Raw genomic sequence first — 20324 nt, 5'->3', positions numbered from 1 at the left:
CTTTCAGGTCATTTGGGATATTTAGCAATTCGTATTAGTGTCCCTGGAGGTCTTTCGCAGCCCAAGCTCGTGCTTTGACTTTCTAGCGCGAACGAGAAAAGGGCTCTTGCGTGGGGCTCTTCAAGGATCACGTCTGCTTGCTCCATCGTGCTTGCCATCTGCAGCTGATAGTGGGGAAGCTTTGAACGGCCACGATTTCGGGACATCTACAGCAAGTCGCCCATCTTGAGGTTTCTTCAAACCACGGTACGATCGGCGTCGGCGGAATCTGGACGTTCCCGGTGCCGTGTTTTTTCAGCTGTAAGTGCTCCACCCGCCCCAATCCAGGGTTCAGGCTCATGCATGTCTTGCGACCTGCCAATACCCTGAACATTCCACGCCACAACTTGGGCGCTGACAGGCAACAGACAACGCAGACACCTTGAGCTGTTTTTCGGCCTTGCGACTTGATCGCTTGCAATTCCACATCGATCTTCGACCTGCTACTACCGAGTTAGTGGACACCGCCGAATCTACTTGAATGCAAGACTTGGGAGGGAGACGGCGCAACACATTGCCAATAATGGCCGAACCAGCACTAGCAGCACCTACAAGGGATTTACCACCAATTCCTCCTCCCCATACCACCGACACGCACACCGAATCCAACCCCACTCGCAGACCTCCAATCCCGTCCTTTAGCATCGACGAGCATGCCGACACAGTAGCAGGAGGCCGCGATTCGAGGCAATCTGGATCGTCTCTTACACCGAGCTCGATTGGCCACTCAAGAACACCGTCGAGAGAGACACCAGACATAGGAGGCAACAGAGACTCGGCAGCCTCGGCAGCTTCGGAAGCGGTGACAAGGGACATACCGATCCGGCAGCTACATATCAGCGATGGTTCCTACGGCAGCCGGTATTCCCATGCTGCAGAGCTAGAAATGGCGAGCATACAAGACGAGCCTGACTCTGTCTACGCTCCTCGAGATCAATATCAAGCTGGCCATAATTCGCAGCCGACGCCGCCACTGTCAACCTATCCAGCTCGCGACCCAATGCGCTCGCCGGTTCACTCCCCAGTCCAGTCTCCGGGCGCCGATTCAAATCATTCGAATGGTTTCGATTTTGGCACAGGTTCACCCTTACAAGTACCCCGCACCACACATGCACGACCCAGCTCAGCATATACCCTTGGCTCCGAGTTGAATGTGCGAGGCCGTACACATTCCACACACCTTTCGGTGGGTGGGCCTCCGTCGCCCAGTGGCTCTCCGGTCACCTATCAGCGACAGGTCTCGGCGAACCGCCGGTCCCCAGACATCAGGCCCGTATCATATGTGGACTTGCTCAACTTGCCCTATAACCAGCAGATCGCCCCAGCTGCAAACATAGGGAATTCGCAGTTGCGTGGCGCAGTTGGACAAAATGCTTCGCTACTCGATACCAAGAAGACGCTGGAGATGTACAGGGCAAATGTCAAGAAGACACAGGATAGTCCAGTCCAGTATGAGTTCGCACTTTTCATGGTACAGGTTGCCCGCGAGATCACAGCTGCGGGTCCAACAAACGACAACCATGGGCTGACTCCTGCGGAGATGTTGAAGGAAGCACGACAGATCTTACAGCGCTTAGCCGATCGCAGCTACCCGTTTGCGCAGTATTACCTTGCAGATGGTTATGCTTCGGGTTTGTTCAACAAGGACAAACCTGATTACGACCGAGCGTTCCCACTGTTCGTCGCTGCGAGCAAACACGGTCATGCGGAGTCAGGATACCGCGCCGCCCTTTGCTATGAATTTGGCTGGGGATGCCGTAAGGATTACGCCAAAGCTGTACAATTTTTTCGTGCTGCAGCGTCGAAGAATCATCCCGGAGCCGCTACGCGACTTGGTTCTGCATGTCTAAGAGGTGACATGGGTCTACAGGGCAAGTATAGGGAAGGTGTCAAGTGGCTGAAGCGCGCCTCCGAGTCCGCCGATTACCAGTACAACAATGCCCCATACGAGCTGGGTCTCTTGCACGAAACGGGATACGGGGATGACATCTTCAAAGACGAGATCTATGCAGTCCAGCTGTTCACTCAGGCCGCAGAACTGGGACATCCATCTGCCGCCCTGAAGCTGGGCGAGGCTTACGAGCATGGATTACTATGCTGCCCCAAAGATGCTGCTCTTTCGGTTCATTACTACAACTGTGCCGCTCAAGCCGACATACCCGAAGCAATGATGAACCTTTGTGCATGGTATATGGTTGGTGCCGAGCCAGTGTTGGAGAAGGACGAAAACGAGGCATATGAATGGGCCAAGAAAGCTGCAAGGCATGGTAAGCTTCTCATACATTTAGATCTTAGATCTCGATTGCTAACTCACATAGGTCTTCCCAAAGCTGAGTACGCCTGCGGCTACTTCACAGAGATGGGCATCGGTTGCAGACGTGATCCGCTAGAAGCGAACGTCTGGTACGTTAAGGCTGCAGATCACGGGGACGAAAGAGCAAAGCAGCGTCTTGCCATTATTCAGGCTGCTGCATCGGGGCAAACGCATACGCCAACAGGCAATGATAAAGGCAAACTCAAGAAAGGTGGGAAAGAAGGCAAAGACGAGAACTGCACAGTTATGTGAAGTTTCGGTCTTGAAGATATTAGGGTATGCGGCTCCTCCTTGAGCGCTACAAATCCATGGAAGAAGGAAATTGCCCGGAGAATTGGGTCACAACTATAGCGTGGCGGATTTGCATAGTATGGTTGCATAGAGTGCTTGGGTTTGAGCGTTAACATTTCTTCATGTTTTTGGCATTTGTGTTGCGTTTTATACCAAAATTCGAGAGGAGTAATGAACGCATGTAGACAGGTAGATAAGGGAAACGGATAATGTCTATGATGATTCTGTAAAGCCGGCACCGAGACTTCCACAACGTTACATTCAGCGGACTTCTCTCATTTCCCATCCTGGAGGTATTCGGAGCATTGTGTTTATATCCTTATGTGGCAGTCCCCTCCTCTCAAGTGCGGTTGACTACGGCTTTGTCCGTCTACGGCGTTTGGCGGGCGTGTGTGTGGGACAATGACCTCTCAAAACCACCGATTGGACCCCTCACGTCAAACGTCTTACGTATCTTGATCCCTTTCTTTATCCCGTCATCGCCACGAGTGCATAATTGGCAGCTGCTCTTTTCAAGATATGCGATGTACAGCCAGCTTCACAATCATCCTTATCGCAAGCGTAGCTCTGCAGGAGTGATCGGGAGTTGCTCGAAGTACACCACAGGGCGCGCATACACAAGGCGCGCATACACAGGGCGTGTATTAGCGCCTCGTCTTCGTAGTTCGCTTGACGTCGCTCGCTCGATCCGTACCTAGCCGGTACTAATCGAGCATGATCGATGCAGGGTTATGGGTCTCAAACGCATTTGCAGGGCGTGAGGATGGAAGAGAGATACATATGGTGCACATGACTACGCCGATACGGCAGGAATGATAAAGAGTTGTCTACTCCGAAATCATCCCTCGTACTATAAACTTCTCAACCAAATCAACAACAACTCGACATTGTAACATCCTTTGTATCGCAACTGCCTCACATATCGCTACCGATTGATACGATCTTGACGACCATAGACTGCACACAAACGAGGAAAATGGCACCGCCTTCGGCTATCGAGGTCTCAGCAGTGTCGGACACTACTGGAGTCACTCTACCAAACCCTCTCACTGCTCCGGTCCAAAGCAACGACATATACGGACGCCGAAAGAAGACAGACAGAGCTCAATGGGGCACCGCAGCTCCAGCCAACACAGCCAACTTCAGACTACGATCACACGACCACAAACCCAAGGCCAAGTCATGGCAACGTATGATCCACCAATTGATACTCCACAGGACACTTGAAGGTTGACTTTTGTTTCTCAGACTACTTCAGCCATGAAGCCCAAATACGAAAGGGCAACTCACTTAAGAATGCAGCAAAGTATCTTAGCACGCCAGGCATAATATCTCTCGGCGGCGGACTACCTTCTAGCGAATACTTCCCATTCGAAGAACTGTCACTGAAGGTCCCTACAGTTGGGAAATTCTCCGAAACTGAAACGAAAAAGTCGGGCGTCGTCGTGACAGCAGGCAAGCACGATCTCGCAGAAAACAAGTCCACATATGACATTTCTACCGCGTTCAATTACGGTCAGGGTGCTGGAGCTGCACAGATGCTGCGGTGGGTCACTGAGCATACTGAGATGGTACACGATCCGCCATACGAGGACTGGCGCTGTACAATGAGCATTGGAAGCACATCTGGACTCGACATGGCTTTGAGACTGCTAGCGAGACCTGGTGACATGATGCTGTCAGAAGAGTACACATTCTCAGCAGCTGTGGAGACAGCACGTCCAATGGGTGTTCGTGTGTGTGGTGTTCCTATCGACGCCGAAGGTCTGCTCCCGGAAGCCATGGACGACACTCTCTCGAACTGGGACGTCAACGCACGAGGCTCCCGCAAACCTCATCTCCTCTACACAGTACCCACAGGCCAGAACCCCACAGGTGCCACACAAGGGACAGAACGTCGACGAGCACTGTACAAGGTGTGTCAAAAGCACGACATCTACATCGTCGAAGACGAACCATACTACTTCCTCCAAATGCAACCGTACACTGGCCCCAACGCTCCAGATGTCCCACCACCCAAGTCCCACGCCGGCTTCCTGAAATCCCTCGTACCCAGTCTCCTTTCCATGGACACCGACGGCCGCGTGATGCGTCTCGACTCCTTCTCCAAAGTCATCGCCCCCGGCTCCCGCATCGGCTGGTTAACCGCCTCCGCCGAAGTCATCGACAAGTACCAGAAACACGCCGACGTATCCACACAAAACCCCTCGGGCATATCCCAACTCGTACTCTTCAAGCTGCTCGACGAGCACTGGGGGCACGCCGGCTACCTCGACTGGCTAATCTACATTCGCATGGAGTACACCAAGCGGCGCGACACAATCCTCGCGTCCTGCGCCAAACACCTCCCCCGCGAGGTCATGAGCTGGAACCCACCCATGGCAGGCATGTTCCATTGGATGCAGGTCGACTTCAGGAAGCATCCGGACTACCCGGCCAAGAGCATTGAGACGATCGAGGAGGAGATTTTCCTCAAGGTGATCGATCATGGAACACTGGTTATGCGGGGGAGCTGGTTCTACGCGGATGTTGAGGAGAGCCATGATACGCTGTTCTTTAGGGCGACGTATGCGGCGGCGCCGGCGGAGAAGATTGATGAAGGGATAAGGAGGTTGGGGGAGGCTGTGAGGGAGGAGTTTGGGTTGGTGAAGGCGAATGGGGGACTGGGTAGTAGCAGCTGATAGCACGAAAGGCTCGTAGTGAATACTCAAGGGTTGCACTATCAGGAGGAGCGTTTTGCCTACGCGGTGGACCCTCTCCCTTGAGTGGAAACTGCCGGATACAAGTCCAAAGTTTTGGGAGGTCTTCAGTGCCAATCTGCAGGTCATCTGCAACATGATAACGTCCCTTGAGATTACAAAGGTTCCTGTGCGTTAGGTCTGCCGAATAGGCGTCACGCTCCTCCAAATAGCAACGCCCATACTCAACTGTCGTAGGTTATATTCCTACAGTACGCAGTGTACATGCTCCCCATCTTCCCATTCCCATCCCCTTCTTCAAACCCGTGCGCTTCCCCTCTGGAACGCAGTACCAAACGTGTACAACCCAAACGTAGCCAAGATGCTCAAACCAATAGGCAGCGGCTTGCCAGACTTGATCGCGCGGGGAATTGAACTTCCAGCGAGGACAATCGAAGCAAGTAGGGCGAGCTCAACGCCGTAGGGGTTGCGATTCTGGATGCGCAGGCCGCCGAAGATGTACAGAAGGCCGACAGTGACGCCAGCGGCGATCGAGGGAACGGAGCCGGTGCGAATGTAGCCTGTGATACCTCCGCCGGCGGTGAGGGCACCAAGCAGAAGAGCAGTGTTTGCGAGGGACTGTGGTATTGTTAGAACTGAGTGCAACTGAGCCAGTGTGATTGGGTGGGGAGCCTGAGGGGAGCTCTTGGAGGTCCTCACCATGATTGTTGGAAATTTGCGACGAATCTGTTGGAAGAGTTTAGAGTTTAAAGTTTTGAGAGATTTGAAGCTTCAGCTATGTTTTGGTAACGTGTCTGAACAAGTAAGCTGAGGAATGGTGCAAGCAGCCGGATAGATGACGGTACCTAGCTTGGTGTTGCGGGGAGAAGCTTCGGACTGCCGATGAGGCCGACCAGGAACCCTGTCGCCCTGGGGCTTACGAATGTGGCCTCAACGTGCGTACGTAGCTCCCGCAAGCTCAACACCAAACAACACAACTCGATTCATTGTCGCCTCCTCCACGCACTGCGTCAGTCAGACTTTACAATGCCGCCCAAGCAACGCACAGCCGCCCCCCAGACCGTTCCTGGCACACCCTACTCGGCTGCGAAACCTAAGTCCGCGAACGACGCGCAAGACATCCTGCAAGGGGTATGGAACCGCTATGTTGAGAAGACAACACAGCGCACAAAGCTGCTTGACAGCTTCATGCTGTTTCTGGTTGTAGTTGGCGCTCTGCAATTCCTCTACGTCGTGCTTGTTGGCAACTTCGTACGTCCTACTTGAACACCTAGACATTGCATCTCGAAGTGCAATTGCAATTTTGGAACTGTACTAACATACAATTAGCCCTTCAACGCTTTCCTGTCTGGCTTCAGCGCTTGCGTCGGCCAATTTGTCCTCACAGCTTCCCTCCGTATCCAGACCAATCCCGAGAACAAGGCCGACTTCGAGAGCATTTCCCACGAGCGGGCGTTTGCTGACTTTGTGTTTGGAAGCTTGCTGTTGCACTTCTTCTGTGTTAACTTCATCAACTGAGCAGTGAGTTGTAAGAGAAGCATCAGCAAGAGGGTAGAGCATATCGAAATGGAAAAAGAGGCCCAACGCAGGCTAGGGAACATGATCGGTGTTATGGCGTAATGATGGCATTGGACAAAATGTTGCTAGCAAGAGATTTGACGGGAGGATTCCTTTACAAAGGAAATCACGCTGAGTAGAGCGAGGAGGTAGTCAGCACGCCTCGAGCGTGCAAAGCAGGTATAAGACTGGCGACTGCCGGATACCCATCAATGCAGCGCGATTTCCACTATCGGATAAGTACAAGATGTGCTGACATGTAGCTTCTTTTTTTACCGGCGCTGCAGTTGCTTCGAGGTGGGTGTGCTTGCCGCAAACCGCTCCTTCCCTCACTTCACCACACGTGATGGCGCGCTTTTCACAACGCGTCGCCGTTTTTGCTAGAGCAATCTCGCGCAGATCCACACTTCTCTTCCTTCACCACCGTCCCTCACCATGGTGGCTACACGCCGCAAGACTAGGAGGGCCTCTACCCCGCTCTCGAGTCCTCCTCCAAGCCCGTTTCCAAGTCAGCCTGCCAGTCGTGCTTCCAGTCCTGCCTACACCGATGAACAATCAGACAGCTGCTACGGTGGCGACCGTGGCTTCAATGCTGACTCTGACTTTGACAGTGAAACCGACTCTGACCACGAGTCTGAGTCCGACAGCAACCACGAGGAACGGTGCAACCTCCATAGCACCTCGCTGGCGACTCACTGCAATGGCCGTACATATGCCAATAAGCGCTGCAGCCGCAAAGCGCATGTCTTCGACGAGGGCAGGCTCCCTGTGTGTAGATCACACCGTTGGTGGGGACAATTTGGGAAAGCAGGCAGGTGCCAGGCCACTGCGGCATGCGGCTATGTTTGCAATCGACTCGCTCCGCACGTGGGCGGATACAATTTTTGTGACGAGCATCAGAAGGGCACCGAGTCGCTCCCCTGTTACATTACACGCCTACCAACGGAGCTCCGGCTGATGATCTTCCGTTACCTTCTCCCCGATACCATCAAGGCCTCACGAACCTATCGCCACAACGACGATCACGCCCACACTGCCGTATTGTTTGTCAACCGTCAGTTCTACGAGGAGGCTGCCTTGCTCATCTACAGCGATCCCAAGTTTGAGGTCAGGATCTGGCCAACCTATATTGAGCTTTTTGGGAGGCGATGGGATCGTGAGTCGATCTGCTACATCCCCAAGAAACCTAGCGAGAAACTTTGTCAAGCGGGTGCACGTCGTATCCGCCACTTGGACGTCCAGATCAACTTTGCCTTGCTGCAGCATAAGGTTAAAGGTGGGACGGGTCTATCCTACGAAGAGTTTGAGCTTTACCAGGTGCGAGACACTGTGCGGAAATTGGTCGAGATCTTATCGCCTTCGCCATCCAACTCCGGTTCTATGGCCTTGAAGCGACTCTCGGTTACACCAGCACCTTCGTGCAGGCAGCGTTGGCTCTCTGATGAGGCCACTGCGGCGATCTTCTTCGTTCTGGAGCCGTTCTTGAGCCTACGTCCTATCGGAAGAGTTGCACTGCAGGCTCCCCCTCGCCCCACGTTGTATACATGGCGCGAACGCAACTTCGTCTCGGTCATAGGCGATCTCCATAAGGACGACAATTACCGTGAATGCCGCAACCAGTGGACCGGCCTAATGACATTTGGTGCCGAACCACCAAAAAGCAATCGACAACTCAATGAAGCTGCAGCGCTTGCAGTAGCATACAAGAAGATCGAGGACTTTGTGCGACTTATCTACAAGCAGGATGCGGTGGAGTTTACTGGTAAGTCTGCCTCATGCTCATCCGATTATATCGTGACTGTTCATTAAAGTCTCGCAGGCTCACTTGTGAAACACGCCTGGACATCCTCGATCTTCCAGGGCATCGAACGGGTATTGCACATCGCTAGGGTAGCATATGAGGATGGTGATATCGAGTCCCTGAAGAAGATCCACGAAGCCATCCTGAAGAGATGGGTCACTGCGCATCAGCAGCAATTACAATCTCTTTCCGCTGTTGCAGGTTCGGTGTCTGCTATGTTCGACGGCGACAATGCTACCCATCACGGAGGACACCCGGAAGCTTTCGACTTCGGGAGTATCGACTCAGTCGAGCACAAGCAGGCGTCAGACGACAAATGGCCCGAACTCCAATTAAAGCCTACTATACCGAAGTTCAGAGCTCCCGGTGTTACATTTGAAGAGAAGAGGATGAAGATTATTATCATCAAAGATGGTGAGAGGAAGGAGTGGCCTAAGACACCAGCGGTGGTTCGTCAGTTGCGAGCATACAAGCAGAGTAACCCCTGAGTTAGGGGCAAGTCACGATACGATGACACTGATGGACCAGGAATCGATAGGATAGCATGATTTTAATGCAAACTCCGGAGCATCAACTAGTGGTACATATGATGTGTTAAAATGGACATGTATTCGTCAGATCATGCTAGTCAGGAACAACATATACAAGAAGAGTACCACGAGACCTACGAGGCTGCAGCCGCATTCAACCTTTGAACCACATCTTTACTTCTGCCTCCTGCGCATACCGACTTCGAGGCCCAGCGGTTTCCTCAAGAACCCCTCTCTTGTCTCCATCTCACCCTGCCTCAGCTCGAACTCGTATCGCTTGAACACAGTGCTGACAATGAGGGCCAACTCCATCTCCGCAACGTTCCTGCCAACACACGCCCTAGGTCCGTAGCTGAAAGGGATAAAAGCAGCCTTCTGCTTCTCGGTGACCTTCTCCCATCGCTCCGGCCTGAAGGTGTCCGCATCCGGACCCCAGATCTCCTTCGAGTGATGGATTGTGTACGCAGGGACAGAGAGCACAGTGCCCTGAGGGAAGTGGCGACCGTTGATTGTAAGACCGGGGCCTGGAGGAATCAAGCGGGGCAAACCAAGTGACGATGTACTGTGGATACGCATAGTCTCCTTGATAACATTGTCGAGGTATGGCAGATCCTTGACCGCGGCAAATGTCGGAACGTCGTCGCTCGGCAGCGCATCGTCGAGCTCCTGCTGCAGTTTGCGGATAACTTCAGGGTGCTGGAGGCAGTGAAAGAGCAGGGCGCAAGATGTGTTCGAGGTTGTGTCTGAGCCAGCAATGAGTTGGGTGAGAGCTTCGGCAGTGAGTTCCTCTCGACCAAGCTTGTTGCCGGTCTCGTCACGGCCTTCCATGAGACGTGCGAGCAGATCGACGCGGTCTGTGTCTGGTCTGGCAAGGCGTTCGTTCACACGGGCTACAGCGATACCGGCGAGGTTCTCGATGGCTTTCATACCCTGGCTGAAGAAGGGGTCGGGGAAGTACTTTGCGTAAGGTTTGATTTGAGGAAGAATACCGATCGTTCTGGACAAAAGATTAGCTGTGGTTTAATGGCGGTTGCAGTTTCCAACATACCCAGAAACCTCACCCCTACGGTTCAACACCTCAATAGCAGGTGCAAATGTAGGTTCAGCATCCGGTGTCTTCCTGACCTCTGCAAAATCCCTGCCTTTCTCAAGCATACCGAATGGCGCACCAAAAGCCAGATCGCCGATGACATCGAAAGCCAGGTAGTTGAACCAGTTCAGGGCATCCATTTGGTACCAATCGCCCTGCTTGGAGGCAGCTCGCTGATCCCATTGCTTCTGCAGTTCCTCGAGGTTGTGGTGCATGTACTGTTCGAATTGAAGGACCGACTTGGCTGAGAAGGTGTGCGAGACGGTCTTGCGCTTGCGTGTGTGTTCGGCGCGGTCGCGGGTATTGAAGAGGCCACGACGGATGGAAACGAAGGCGTCGTAGTATTCACTGGGAAAGGTCAGTATTATTATTACTTGGGGGTTGAAGTTATGCTTACCTTTTCAGCATTCCGTTGCCGTGGCCGTAGATGATTGGAATTGCGTTGGCGTCCGCAATACTGACATGGTGCGGCTGTATCCTGACCATCTGCCCAAGTTTCTTATGCGCATTGTCTACGGCCAGGTAGCGCTTTCCTTGACGGACTTGAAGGAGAAGCCAGAGGTTTGTGAAAGCCGCAGGGAAGGGCGCGGGAATATCCTTGATTTGCCAGTTACGGATGTATGGCAATATGTAGTAGAGGACTGGGAGGAGGATGAGAGTGTACGGCGTAAGGAAGGCCGTGAGAAACATGGTGAAGGTCGTGATGAGGGTTCAAGGGAGGGAAGGATCGAGGGCCGCAGTTATAAAAGAGGAGCTGTCGCGCAGACGGAAAGAGCACTACTTTGACGTAACCAGCTCAGCTCGGTTTCTCGATGATCACCTAGACCTGGCGATTCGTCTGTCTTATATCTTCAACCCTTCGCCACTCATCTTCTCCGAATTTGACGTCTCATGGCTCAACCTGGTCCAGCTTTTCCCAAACCATGCTGGTGACGAGCATCCTTCCGACAATCTCCAGGACCCGCACAAGACCCTTCAAACGTTGACCGGCCGTCCTAATCGTGGGGTGGAGGCGCATTGCCCAATCACAGCGCTCCTCAATCGACCTTACGAAGCCGTGTTTTGGAGCCGACTCCAGGATCGCTGAATTGCTGGACATAGCGTACCCCGCAATCCGAGTTTCCCCCGCCATTTGCATCAATGCTTCGGCTGCCGTCATCTTGTGCTGCTCCCGATTAGGACGTGCTCTTGTCCGAGACTTATGCGCTGCAGGGGCTGTGGATTGGCATTAAGTGCTGTGGGGTTGACGCAACTTTGTGGAGTATAAGAGTGCCGTTTTTGTGTTCCGTAAGCCTCAAAACGGGAGTACAGCATTAGATGTCGCGCATGTGTAAGCGTCTCGGGAGCTGTGTGGTTGGCTGGCGCGTGCGAAACACAAAAAGCTTGGGCAGATGAAGGAACAAGCCTCGTATAGAGCACACAAGAGAAAAAGCTACCAGTTGCGCGGAACACCCCAAGATGAGTATCTCCTTATCAATGAAAGCAACATCAGAAGCTAACTTTTCACCTTTGCTGGAGGTACTCGATGAAGCATCGAGGTGAGATGATTGCAGGCATGTAAGTATGGCGAGGGTTCAATCATAGCGTAAGGAGAATTGTATTAGGGAATAAGCTCATCTATAGCTAATCAAACGAAGCATCACTAGACTCACTAAACTAACAAAAGAGAAGTGAGCCAACATGCAATCATCAACTCGTATACTCGGCCGTAACGTCTCATGGTATCATGCCTTTGCTCCACTCCACCAAAATCATGTATCCGTCTACATATCATCATCTTCGAAGAAGTTCAAGATTGCCTTGATCGCCATAGGGCCCAGCCCGTGCGGCGGGTAGCAGATGTAACTCGGGTCGTCGACCGCACCCAGCTTCTCACGGAACTCGGTCTTGTTGGTAAGCTTGAGCTCGGTCGCGATAGCGTGGTATGCGCGGCTGAGTACCTTGACACGAGTGCCCTTGACATTGTGTCCTGGGGTGAACTTGGAGCTAGCTCCTCCACCGAAAGTAACAGACTCGGCACCAGCAGCGGCGACCTGCTTGAGCGCGTGGGTGACGATGTACTCAATGGAACCCGAGGGCGCATTGGGGAAATCGAGCGAGTACTTGACCTGCCAACCGTGGTCAGGAGACAGCTGTGCCATTGCGACGAAGGCAGCGATGGTGCCGTCGGGGGTTTGTGCAATGTGGTACTGTCGGTGCTCCTCATCCTGCCATGGGTGGATGTTGGTCAAGTGCACCTGGCGACCCTTACGGCCCTTCAGCCAGTCCTCGACACGAGCATCAACCTGCTTCTTGACCTCTGGTGGTGGCGGTGTGCCGATGGGGTAATCACTGATCTTAACACCTTCCTTCTCGGCGTGACGAATCTTGCGTTGAATATCCGCATCCTTATCTGCAGGGTTGTGGGCTGGGTCCACCCGCTGCTCGCCAGTGACTGAAAATGTTCGCCAGTTGAATTTCGTGGCAAGCACCTCCTCAACAGGCGCACCAACAAGGAGCCAAAGTGGCTTGAGGTTGCGCTCCTTCTTGATGTACTTCAGGTAACCAGTCATGGTCTTCAGGTACTGAGACTCGTGGCAAAGAGGGTCACCAACAGTGATGGCGAAACCATCCTGAGGCACGAAACCGACTGCTGCACCAGTGTGCTGGTCACGCCAGACTTCTGTGCGTGGCTCGAGCCACGATGTATTGGTCGCATCACCGTAATTGGCAATGAGCTTCTCAATGGGCTGCAAGTCAATGTTGGCCAGGACACGATCTTGTCCCTCCCACGGTGGGTGCATAGTGCTTGCGTCTGGATGGCGCAACTGCTTAATGACAGGCTTCTCAGGCAAACTCTTGGGATCGCGAGGGAACATCGATGCGTGACGAATGTTTCCAAGGTTCAGCAAGAGCATGAGAATACGCTCCAAACCAATACCACCACCGCCGTGAGGTGGTGCACCCCACTGGAAGCCTTGGATATACTCCTCCATAGTCGAAGGATCCATCTTAAGCTTAGCCATCTTGTCAAGCAGCAACCTAGAGTCGTGGATACGCTGACCACCACTGAGAATTTCCTGACCACGACAGAAGATATCGAATGAGTTGGTGAGTTCAGGGTTGTTAGGATCTTGCATGGCGTAGAAGGGTCGTGCGTTGGCTGGGAACTTGTCCAGTACATAGTAGTCGGTGCCGAGCTTCTCTTTGATGACACGGCCCAGTTGAACCTCGTCCCTGGTACCCAGATCCTCATTCTCGTCGAGCGGGTTGCCGTTGTCGTCTCTCCACCCTGATTCATTGAGCATGCGCACACCCTCAGCGAACGGAATAATGGGGGTCTGATCCAGCCAGACCAAGTCCTCGTGAGGGAAGTGCTTCTTGACAACCTCGATTTCGGGACGATAGCGTTCGTAGATGCCCTTAAAGATGGTCTTGAATGTGCGATCGAGAACGCGGAGCACCTCGTGGTAGTGCTCATCAATCTGCATCTCAAGATCCAGACCAGTGTACTCCGTCAAGTGGCGGTATGTGTTACTGTTCTCAGCACGGAACACGGGACCAATCTCGTATACCTTGCCGAAATCTGCGGAGATAGCCATCTGCTTCGCCAATTGAGGACTCTGGGCAAGGAAAGCACCACGGCTGAAGTACTCAACCTTAAAGACACTGGCGCCAGACTCGGTGGCGCCACCCTGCAACTTGGGTGTGTGAATCTCGATGAAGCCCTGCTCGTCGAGAGCTTGGCGGAAAAGATTGCAGATGCCGGACTGGATGCGGAAGATACCTTGCGATGCTGTTGATCGCAGGTCGATGATGCGGTTGTTCAAGCGTGTCCTGTCTGCAATCCTGACGCGGTTGTGTCCCTCCTTGTGGTCAGGCTGGGCGACCTCAGCATCAACGTCGGCCTGTGTGACTTCGGCCTCGTATACGTTGAAGGGAAGATGGTCGGCGATTTCCGCTTCGACGTGCAGCGCGTGCACTGAGATCTCGACGTCGTGGATGGTGGTACCAGTGACTTCGCCCTGCTTCGAGTTGGGCGCTTGCAAAATGCCTTTAACAAGGACGACACTCTCAACCTCAAGGTGCTCCGCCCAGTACAGCATGTACTTGGAGATATCTGAGTGCTCCATGAGGACACCCTGAATGGTGGCGAGCTGCTGACGGAAAACGAAGAAGACGAACTTGGAGCTCATCTTACGCAGGTGATGAATGCGGGCACGGAAGATAACCTCCTTGCCAACATCGTCCACTGTGAAGTCCTGGATGTTGGCGCGGTGTTGATGCTTCCACTCGCCAGCATAACTGTTTGGAGGAACGACACCATATTTTGCTTTCTGCTCTGGTGTCAATTCGGCGTTGGCTTGCTCCTCCATCTCCTTTCTTCTCCTCTCGATCTCTGCCTCCTTCTCCATGTTCTGCTTGTGACGCTCCTCCTGCTGTGCATGCTTCTCGTGCTTGCGCAACTGGTTGCGAGACATTGGCTCGCCATCGCGGTTAATAGGACCGCCCTCATCGCTGGAGGAGTCTCCAATGTGAAGTTTCTCCTTGACAACGCGCATAGGGCTGTGAGTGCCAAGTGAGCCGCTTCGTTCATGCTTGCGGTCCTTAGAGCCAGATCGATTAGGGCTCTGCGTGCCACGGTGGAAGACGCCAGTCATGGACTTGCGCGGGGCGCTGCCATGGTCGAGGCTTGACCGGCTCTCTGTGGGAGAAGCAATCTGGTCGCGCCTCATCTCACCGCTGGGCCTGTGAGCAAAGACGCCGGAAGAGCGCGGCGTGGCCGCGGGAGACTGGGCTCTGCCATTAGCAGACACGCCTACTGGCGACTTCACTCCACTCGGCGACTTGACACCGCTCTCGTCTTCGGAGCCGTGGCTGCTGTGGCCCGGCTTGAGCTTCTCAAGTGCTTTCTTGAGTGCGGCCGGCATTGTGGTGTTTGTGGTGTTTGTGGTGTCAGAGCTGTGCCCGGATTGCGTGTGGAGAGACTACCAGTTCGCAGGGTGGGGCAAGCCGACGGAATGGAGCGTAGGGATGTAGGGAGGAGGTTTGTTGAAGAAGAACACGATCTCTGTGGGGGGAATATGAAAAGTAAGACCCTGATGTATCAATGGGAGATAAGCCGGAACCACGGTGCCGCCGGACTCCTGATCGCGAACGTGCTGCTGGCTTTCTTGATGCACACGGTATGACGCAAGTGCCTTTGAATTCCGGAAGGTGTGGCGCGTGCGTACCGAAAGCGTTTCGAAAGCGTGTTTAGCGCTGGAAAGCTTGTTGGGTTTTGATGGGATTCACCAAAAAGAGACTGCGGATGCGTCGGTATGACGTTGGTACAATAATGCGTGGGAATCCTCGAATTCGAGATACGAAGGCGAGGGATGAGGTCGGGAATGGATTCAGTCAGCGGGGTGAGGACCCTTTAGGCTCTATCGCTTCATTCATACGCATGCATGCAGGCAGTTTCCGCGCCGTGGAGGCCTACAGGGCTTACTCAGTGGCCTTTGATATTGCTGACGCATCCGCTATCGCATTATCACATCTTTCTCTTTGCGGCAACGATTACCTACGCACATGCTGAAGCTCTCTGAAGCTTTCCCAGGCCGAGCTGACAACATTAGCCACCCCACTTCGCGCAGGCTGGACCAGCCCTTGAGACCACCATTTGTGCCTCTAATTGCCTCCAGCTGGCAAAAGCCTGTGCAAAATGGTTAGCCATGCATAAGCTTAAGGGCTCCAACCCGTGGACGAAATGCACAATACAACAAGTCTTCGATCCCCCTATTTGCCGGCCCTTGCATGACAGACATGTGGCTGTCAAAGCCAAGAGGCTTGTGTTGACTTTTCAAGTCTATCCCCATGCCGAAACATGGGATATTTCGATGCTTATCACAAGCCCATGCATTTACGGTGTAGGAATTCGTATCGATTTGCAAGTCTAGACTGAAGGATCTCCAACACCAAACACCCCCATGACCACTAGCTTTACGACACCGTCATAGCAATTTACCACCTAGTAATCCGTCGCTCATTGCCCCTTGTGTTGCGCAAAAGCCGGATATGTTGCGCTGGAATTGTTGTAGTCTTGTAACAGATCACCAAGTTGCTGGTAGCTTCCAATTTACACTGAATACCTTCCGTGATCTAGGGAATGCGCTGGTGTTCGGCTTCCCATGAAACTAAAGAACTCATTGCTTCTCAGGGTATGCCAAATTAGCAGCATCCTCCTCGGTACTGAAACCTCCCCAGTGCTCAAACTCGTCTGCAAACTTTACTGCCGCCTTCTTGAAGTACTGCGTGTCATCGCCCCATGTTTCTGAGATTGCCTTCATACATCGCAGTGCTGTGTGGGGTCAGTGGGGCATCTGGGGAAATAAATGCGTGCGTGGTCATACCTTTGACGTAGTGTGCGTCTGTGGATTCAGACGAGTCGAGCGCCTTGTGTACGACAAACTTCCAGTCTCGGCCATTCAGCTCATATCTTTCGATAATGGTAGGATCAATCTGGGGCCGTGTCTGCGCAATGTATACGGCTAATGTGAAGAGCCACCACTGTCGCACCAGGCTGATATGGAATTTGGCCGGGACCAGTGGGAGTAGTACACGGACTGCATGCGATGAGGTGAGGATGTGCACGAAGAAGAAGTCGAACTTGGTGTTCTCCGGCGCCTCGGTGCCCATCAGTATCGTGACCGCAAGTTCCTGCGACTGCCGGAACGCTGTTTGTGGATCTGATAGCTCCCACGCATTCCAGTATTCTAGGAACGCCTCCTCTTGCTCTTCCAGTACCTTCGAGATATCGCCACTCCGATGAGGGTATAGTTCGTCGAAACGCTTATCCTCTCGCACTTTGTTTAGGATCTCACCGAGATTGGTACTTCGGCGAGGGCTTGGTTTCGTATACGAGGTATCGTCGATGTAGTTGTGGAGGGGACTGTAAAAGCATGCGCCCAGAGCCAGAGCTTCGATCGCAACGGTCGTCGACCCGAGTTCGTAGGCGTAACCGAGGTGGATGAGAGGATGTGCGAGCCCAGAGATCATGCCATTGATCAGTGGCTTCTTCCCGCCCAGCAGATACTCCTCTAGCACCTGCTGCACATCGTACCTCCTAAATACAAGCTGATCCTCGAAGAAGTCCACGAAAGCGCGCTGGTACCTGCACATCGTTAGCACCTGCCCACTCCACCCACCAGAACACTCACTCTCTCTTCCCAAGGAAATCCCTCCAGTCATCACTCGTGATCTCTGCCGGCGCATCATGCCACGGCTCTAGCCCTTCAGCTTCCTTCTCATAGATGTCGTTCAGGTGCTCCGCTGTGCCTCCAAGGATATACGCGGACCCCAGGATCTACTCATCAAGCTTAGCAGCTACCTTCAGCCTTGGGTGGCATTGGAGCAGCATACATGCGGTGTGTGATTGTGGAAGCGTAGGTCATGGTATATGATTGAGTAGTTTGCGTGGTTCGCTTTGATCAAGTGCTTGAGGGTTCGCGAACGCTTTTCGGCTGCTGTTTCGATATCGTGGACTTGGACGGAGGGTATATCGATTGTTTGGTGGGTTCCGCTTCCTCCGGTCAGGAAGGACGGTAGAGAAATCTTGGGCAAGCTGAACATGGTGACGTTTTGTGAAGGTGTGTTCGTTTGCTCGAAGCTCGAAGCACGACAATTGCGGGGGGGGGGGGGGTTTCATCATAGCTCACTCATACTTCGCTCGATCCGGCATGACGTGATTTTTGTTTCGGTTCTTTCCCGTAGATCTCGCCGTACTCGCAACCATTGCCAGGATCAGTTGAGCCGCGCATCGAAAGGCGTGTGCACGGTCACGGGTTCACATTCGGGCTGCTGTTGGGGCTCGCAACTGTTTCTTGCTGCACTTCTCCCAACGCCGGTCTCTGCGAAATCCCGAGTGACCGAGACAGAGTACAAGAAAAAAAAGCCACACTGACGGACCGAAGTTGTGGTTGTTGTAATACCAAGATGCCTTGTGTTGATGTGTGGACATATTGTCTACTTGCCTTTCTATCTCAGAACACTACGACGGCGACAACTTGGCATATCGAACCCAACAAAACGTCCAAGCCCTCCCTTCGTGACAGTGGTATAACGCTTAGTATTCACCCTCCTCAACCTCGTCATCGAGAGAGTCGCTAGCAACCTCTTCGTAGTCCTTCTCCAAAGCAGCGAGATCCTCACGAGCCTCGGAGAACTCTCCTTCCTCCATACCCTCACCAACGTACCAGTGAACGAAAGCACGCTTGGAGTACATGAGGTCGAACTTGTGGTCAAGACGCGACCAGGCCTCAGCAATGGCGGTGGTGTTGCTAAGCATGGAAACACTTCGGTCGACAGCGGCAAGCTCGCTGCCGGGAACGCTGATGGGCTTAGTGTAGTTAATTCCGAGCTTGAAACCAGTAGGGCACCACTCGACCAAGTTGAAAGAGGACTTGGCCTTGAGCGCACCAGCGGCAGCAGTGCAGTCGCGGGGAACGATGTCACCACGGTACAGCAGAGCAACAGCCATGTACTTTCCGTTGCGCGGGTCGCAAACAACCATCTGGTTGTTGGGCTCGAAGCCTGGGTTGATCAGTAAACATTATGAATGGGCGAGCTGATGGATTACTTACACTGGAAAGTAAGGTCACTGACCTTAAAGCTCTCGTGGGAGCTCTTCTTGGCCGAGATGACGGGCGCGTAGCTGATAAGAGGGTAGTGGATACGCGGGTAGGGCACAAGGTTGGTCTGGAACTCGTTGAGATCAACGTTGAGCGCACCGTCGAATCGTAGGGAGGAGGTGATGGAGCTGACAACCTGGGCAATCAGACGGTTGAGGTGCTCGTAGTTGGGCCTAGGAATATCCAGGCTGCGACGGCAGATATCGTAGACCGCCTCGTTGTCGACGAGGAATGTGCAGTCGGAGTTCTCGATGGTGCTGTGGGTCGAGAGGACAGCGTTGTAGGGCTCGACGACGGAGGTAGAGACGCGAGGAGCAGGGTAGACGGCGAATTCCAGCTTGCACTTCTTGCCGTAGTCGGTGGAAAGGCGCTCGAGGAGGAGAGCACCGAAACCAGAACCTGTACCTCCACCAAAGGAGTGGAAGATAAGGAAACCTTGGAGCGAGGAGCAGTTGTCTGAAAGTCATCAGCATAAGTTGTAGCAGCGTATGTGCGTACTGCGTACCGGCGACACGGCGAATCTTCTCAATCACACTGTCGACCATCTCCTTGCCGATGGTGTAGTGACCACGAGCGTCTGTTCCTTGTCAGTATCTTATGTTCTTGAAGTGATTTTGGAATACACACAGTTGTTGGCAGCATCCTCCTTGCCGCTGATCAACAGCTCAGGGTGGAACAGCTGGCGGTAGGTACCAGTGCGGATCTCATCGATGGGCTATCCAATTAGCAATGAGCTGTGCTGTGCGCGCTCTGCAACGTACAGAGGGATCCAAGTCGACAAAGATGGAGCGAGGAACGTATTTGCCGCTGCCAGTCTCCGTGAAGAAGGTCTCGAACGAGCCGCCCTCGTTGAGCTCCTTCGCATCGGGGTCCGGGCGACCGTCAGCCTTGAGACCGTGCTCAAGAAGGTACCTGAGGAGGTAGAGTCAGCTATTGCGCTTCGTGGCGGGCGCGTAGGTTTGCGAGACGTACAGCTCCCAGGCGCTGTTACCGAGCTGGGTACCGGCCTGGCCGATGTGGAGGTGGCAGATCTGCAGTGCTCTCTGTCAGCATGTGGTCCCAACCTCTGCACATAGTCCGTGTCTGCGAAGGTATCAAAGCGATTGACGTTTAATGAAACTCTCTGATCCTCGGCTAGCACACAGCCGTTGCGCCGCGAGCCAGCGGAGCTCTCGTCTCGTCTCAGGCGCGTAGAAAGAGGGGTGTTGTTGTGGGCTAGGCGAGCGTGTCTGGGACGGGCATTGCAGGTAGACGTACCTCTCCTCGCATGGTGGATGGTTGACGCTGTATCAAACAGACTGCAGCAGTGGGTTCAAGGTCGGAGCCTGTGAGGTTGGTTGAGAATCTCTGAAGGT

General features: G+C 53.5%; 9 protein-coding genes across 9 annotated transcripts; 4 read left to right on the top strand and 5 right to left on the bottom strand.

The window, feature by feature from the left end:
- The first annotated feature begins 351 nt into the window (after positions 1-351).
- On the top strand, positions 352-2852 carry BU25DRAFT_410622 (HCP-like protein). Its single transcript, XM_033706341.1, has 2 exons — positions 352-2306; positions 2358-2852. Exons 1-2 carry the CDS (start codon positions 563-565, stop codon positions 2603-2605), a joined length of 1992 nt encoding a protein of 663 aa, XP_033562184.1. The 5' UTR covers positions 352-562; the 3' UTR covers positions 2606-2852.
- Positions 2853-3186: 334 nt separating this feature from the next.
- BU25DRAFT_410620 (aromatic amino acid aminotransferase 1) lies at positions 3187-5584 on the top strand. Its single transcript, XM_033706340.1, has 2 exons — positions 3187-3834; positions 3893-5584. The coding sequence occupies exons 1-2, from the start codon at positions 3621-3623 to the stop codon at positions 5323-5325; spliced, it is 1647 nt and encodes a 548-aa protein (XP_033562183.1). The 5' UTR covers positions 3187-3620; the 3' UTR covers positions 5326-5584.
- On the bottom strand, positions 5405-6164 carry BU25DRAFT_367589 (uncharacterized protein). The gene is made up of 2 exons (XM_033703876.1): positions 6043-6164; positions 5405-5961 (listed from the first exon to the last, which is right to left on the bottom strand). The coding sequence occupies exons 1-2, from the start codon at positions 6043-6045 to the stop codon at positions 5641-5643; spliced, it is 324 nt and encodes a 107-aa protein (XP_033562182.1). The 5' UTR covers positions 6046-6164; the 3' UTR covers positions 5405-5640.
- A 136-nt stretch (positions 6165-6300) lies between these two features.
- BU25DRAFT_491126 (defender against death DAD protein) lies at positions 6301-7106 on the top strand. The gene is made up of 2 exons (XM_033711539.1): positions 6301-6594; positions 6673-7106. The coding sequence occupies exons 1-2, from the start codon at positions 6370-6372 to the stop codon at positions 6859-6861; spliced, it is 414 nt and encodes a 137-aa protein (XP_033562181.1). The 5' UTR covers positions 6301-6369; the 3' UTR covers positions 6862-7106.
- Positions 7107-7335: 229 nt separating this feature from the next.
- On the top strand, positions 7336-9297 carry BU25DRAFT_468200 (uncharacterized protein; the record flags this gene model as incomplete). The annotated part of the gene is made up of 2 exons (XM_033710727.1): positions 7336-8662; positions 8720-9297. The coding sequence occupies 2 exons, from the start codon at positions 7336-7338 to the stop codon at positions 9187-9189; spliced, it is 1797 nt and encodes a 598-aa protein (XP_033562180.1). The 3' UTR covers positions 9190-9297.
- On the bottom strand, positions 9298-11143 carry BU25DRAFT_47739 (cytochrome P450). Its single transcript, XM_033710974.1, has 3 exons — positions 10719-11143; positions 10280-10669; positions 9298-10228 (listed from the first exon to the last, which is right to left on the bottom strand). The coding sequence occupies exons 1-3, from the start codon at positions 11009-11011 to the stop codon at positions 9406-9408; spliced, it is 1506 nt and encodes a 501-aa protein (XP_033562179.1). The 5' UTR covers positions 11012-11143; the 3' UTR covers positions 9298-9405.
- Positions 11144-11901: 758 nt separating this feature from the next.
- Positions 11902-15701, bottom strand: BU25DRAFT_410616 (aspartyl-tRNA synthetase). The gene has a single exon (XM_033706339.1). It carries the CDS (start codon positions 15229-15231, stop codon positions 12085-12087), a length of 3147 nt encoding a protein of 1048 aa, XP_033562178.1. The 5' UTR covers positions 15232-15701; the 3' UTR covers positions 11902-12084.
- Positions 15702-16485: 784 nt separating this feature from the next.
- On the bottom strand, positions 16486-17911 carry BU25DRAFT_367576 (uncharacterized protein; the record flags this gene model as incomplete). Its single annotated transcript, XM_033703875.1, has 4 exons — positions 16486-16640; positions 16693-17453; positions 17500-17645; positions 17702-17911. 4 exons carry the CDS (start codon positions 17909-17911, stop codon positions 16486-16488), a joined length of 1272 nt encoding a protein of 423 aa, XP_033562177.1.
- Positions 17912-18262: 351 nt separating this feature from the next.
- Positions 18263-20313, bottom strand: BU25DRAFT_410615 (tubulin-domain-containing protein). Its single transcript, XM_033706338.1, has 7 exons — positions 20227-20313; positions 19942-20000; positions 19731-19881; positions 19597-19684; positions 19475-19546; positions 18922-19425; positions 18263-18871 (listed from the first exon to the last, which is right to left on the bottom strand). The coding sequence occupies exons 1-7, from the start codon at positions 20236-20238 to the stop codon at positions 18405-18407; spliced, it is 1353 nt and encodes a 450-aa protein (XP_033562176.1). The 5' UTR covers positions 20239-20313; the 3' UTR covers positions 18263-18404.
- Positions 20314-20324: the final 11 nt, after the last annotated feature.

This window comes from Macroventuria anomochaeta, assembly GCF_010093625.1.
Source record: "Macroventuria anomochaeta strain CBS 525.71 unplaced genomic scaffold BU25scaffold_15, whole genome shotgun sequence".
Lineage (NCBI taxonomy): Eukaryota > Fungi > Ascomycota > Dothideomycetes > Pleosporales > Didymellaceae > Macroventuria > Macroventuria anomochaeta.
The sequence above is the reverse complement of the archived record's forward strand: the minus strand, read 5'-3'. Positions and strand labels throughout refer to the sequence as shown.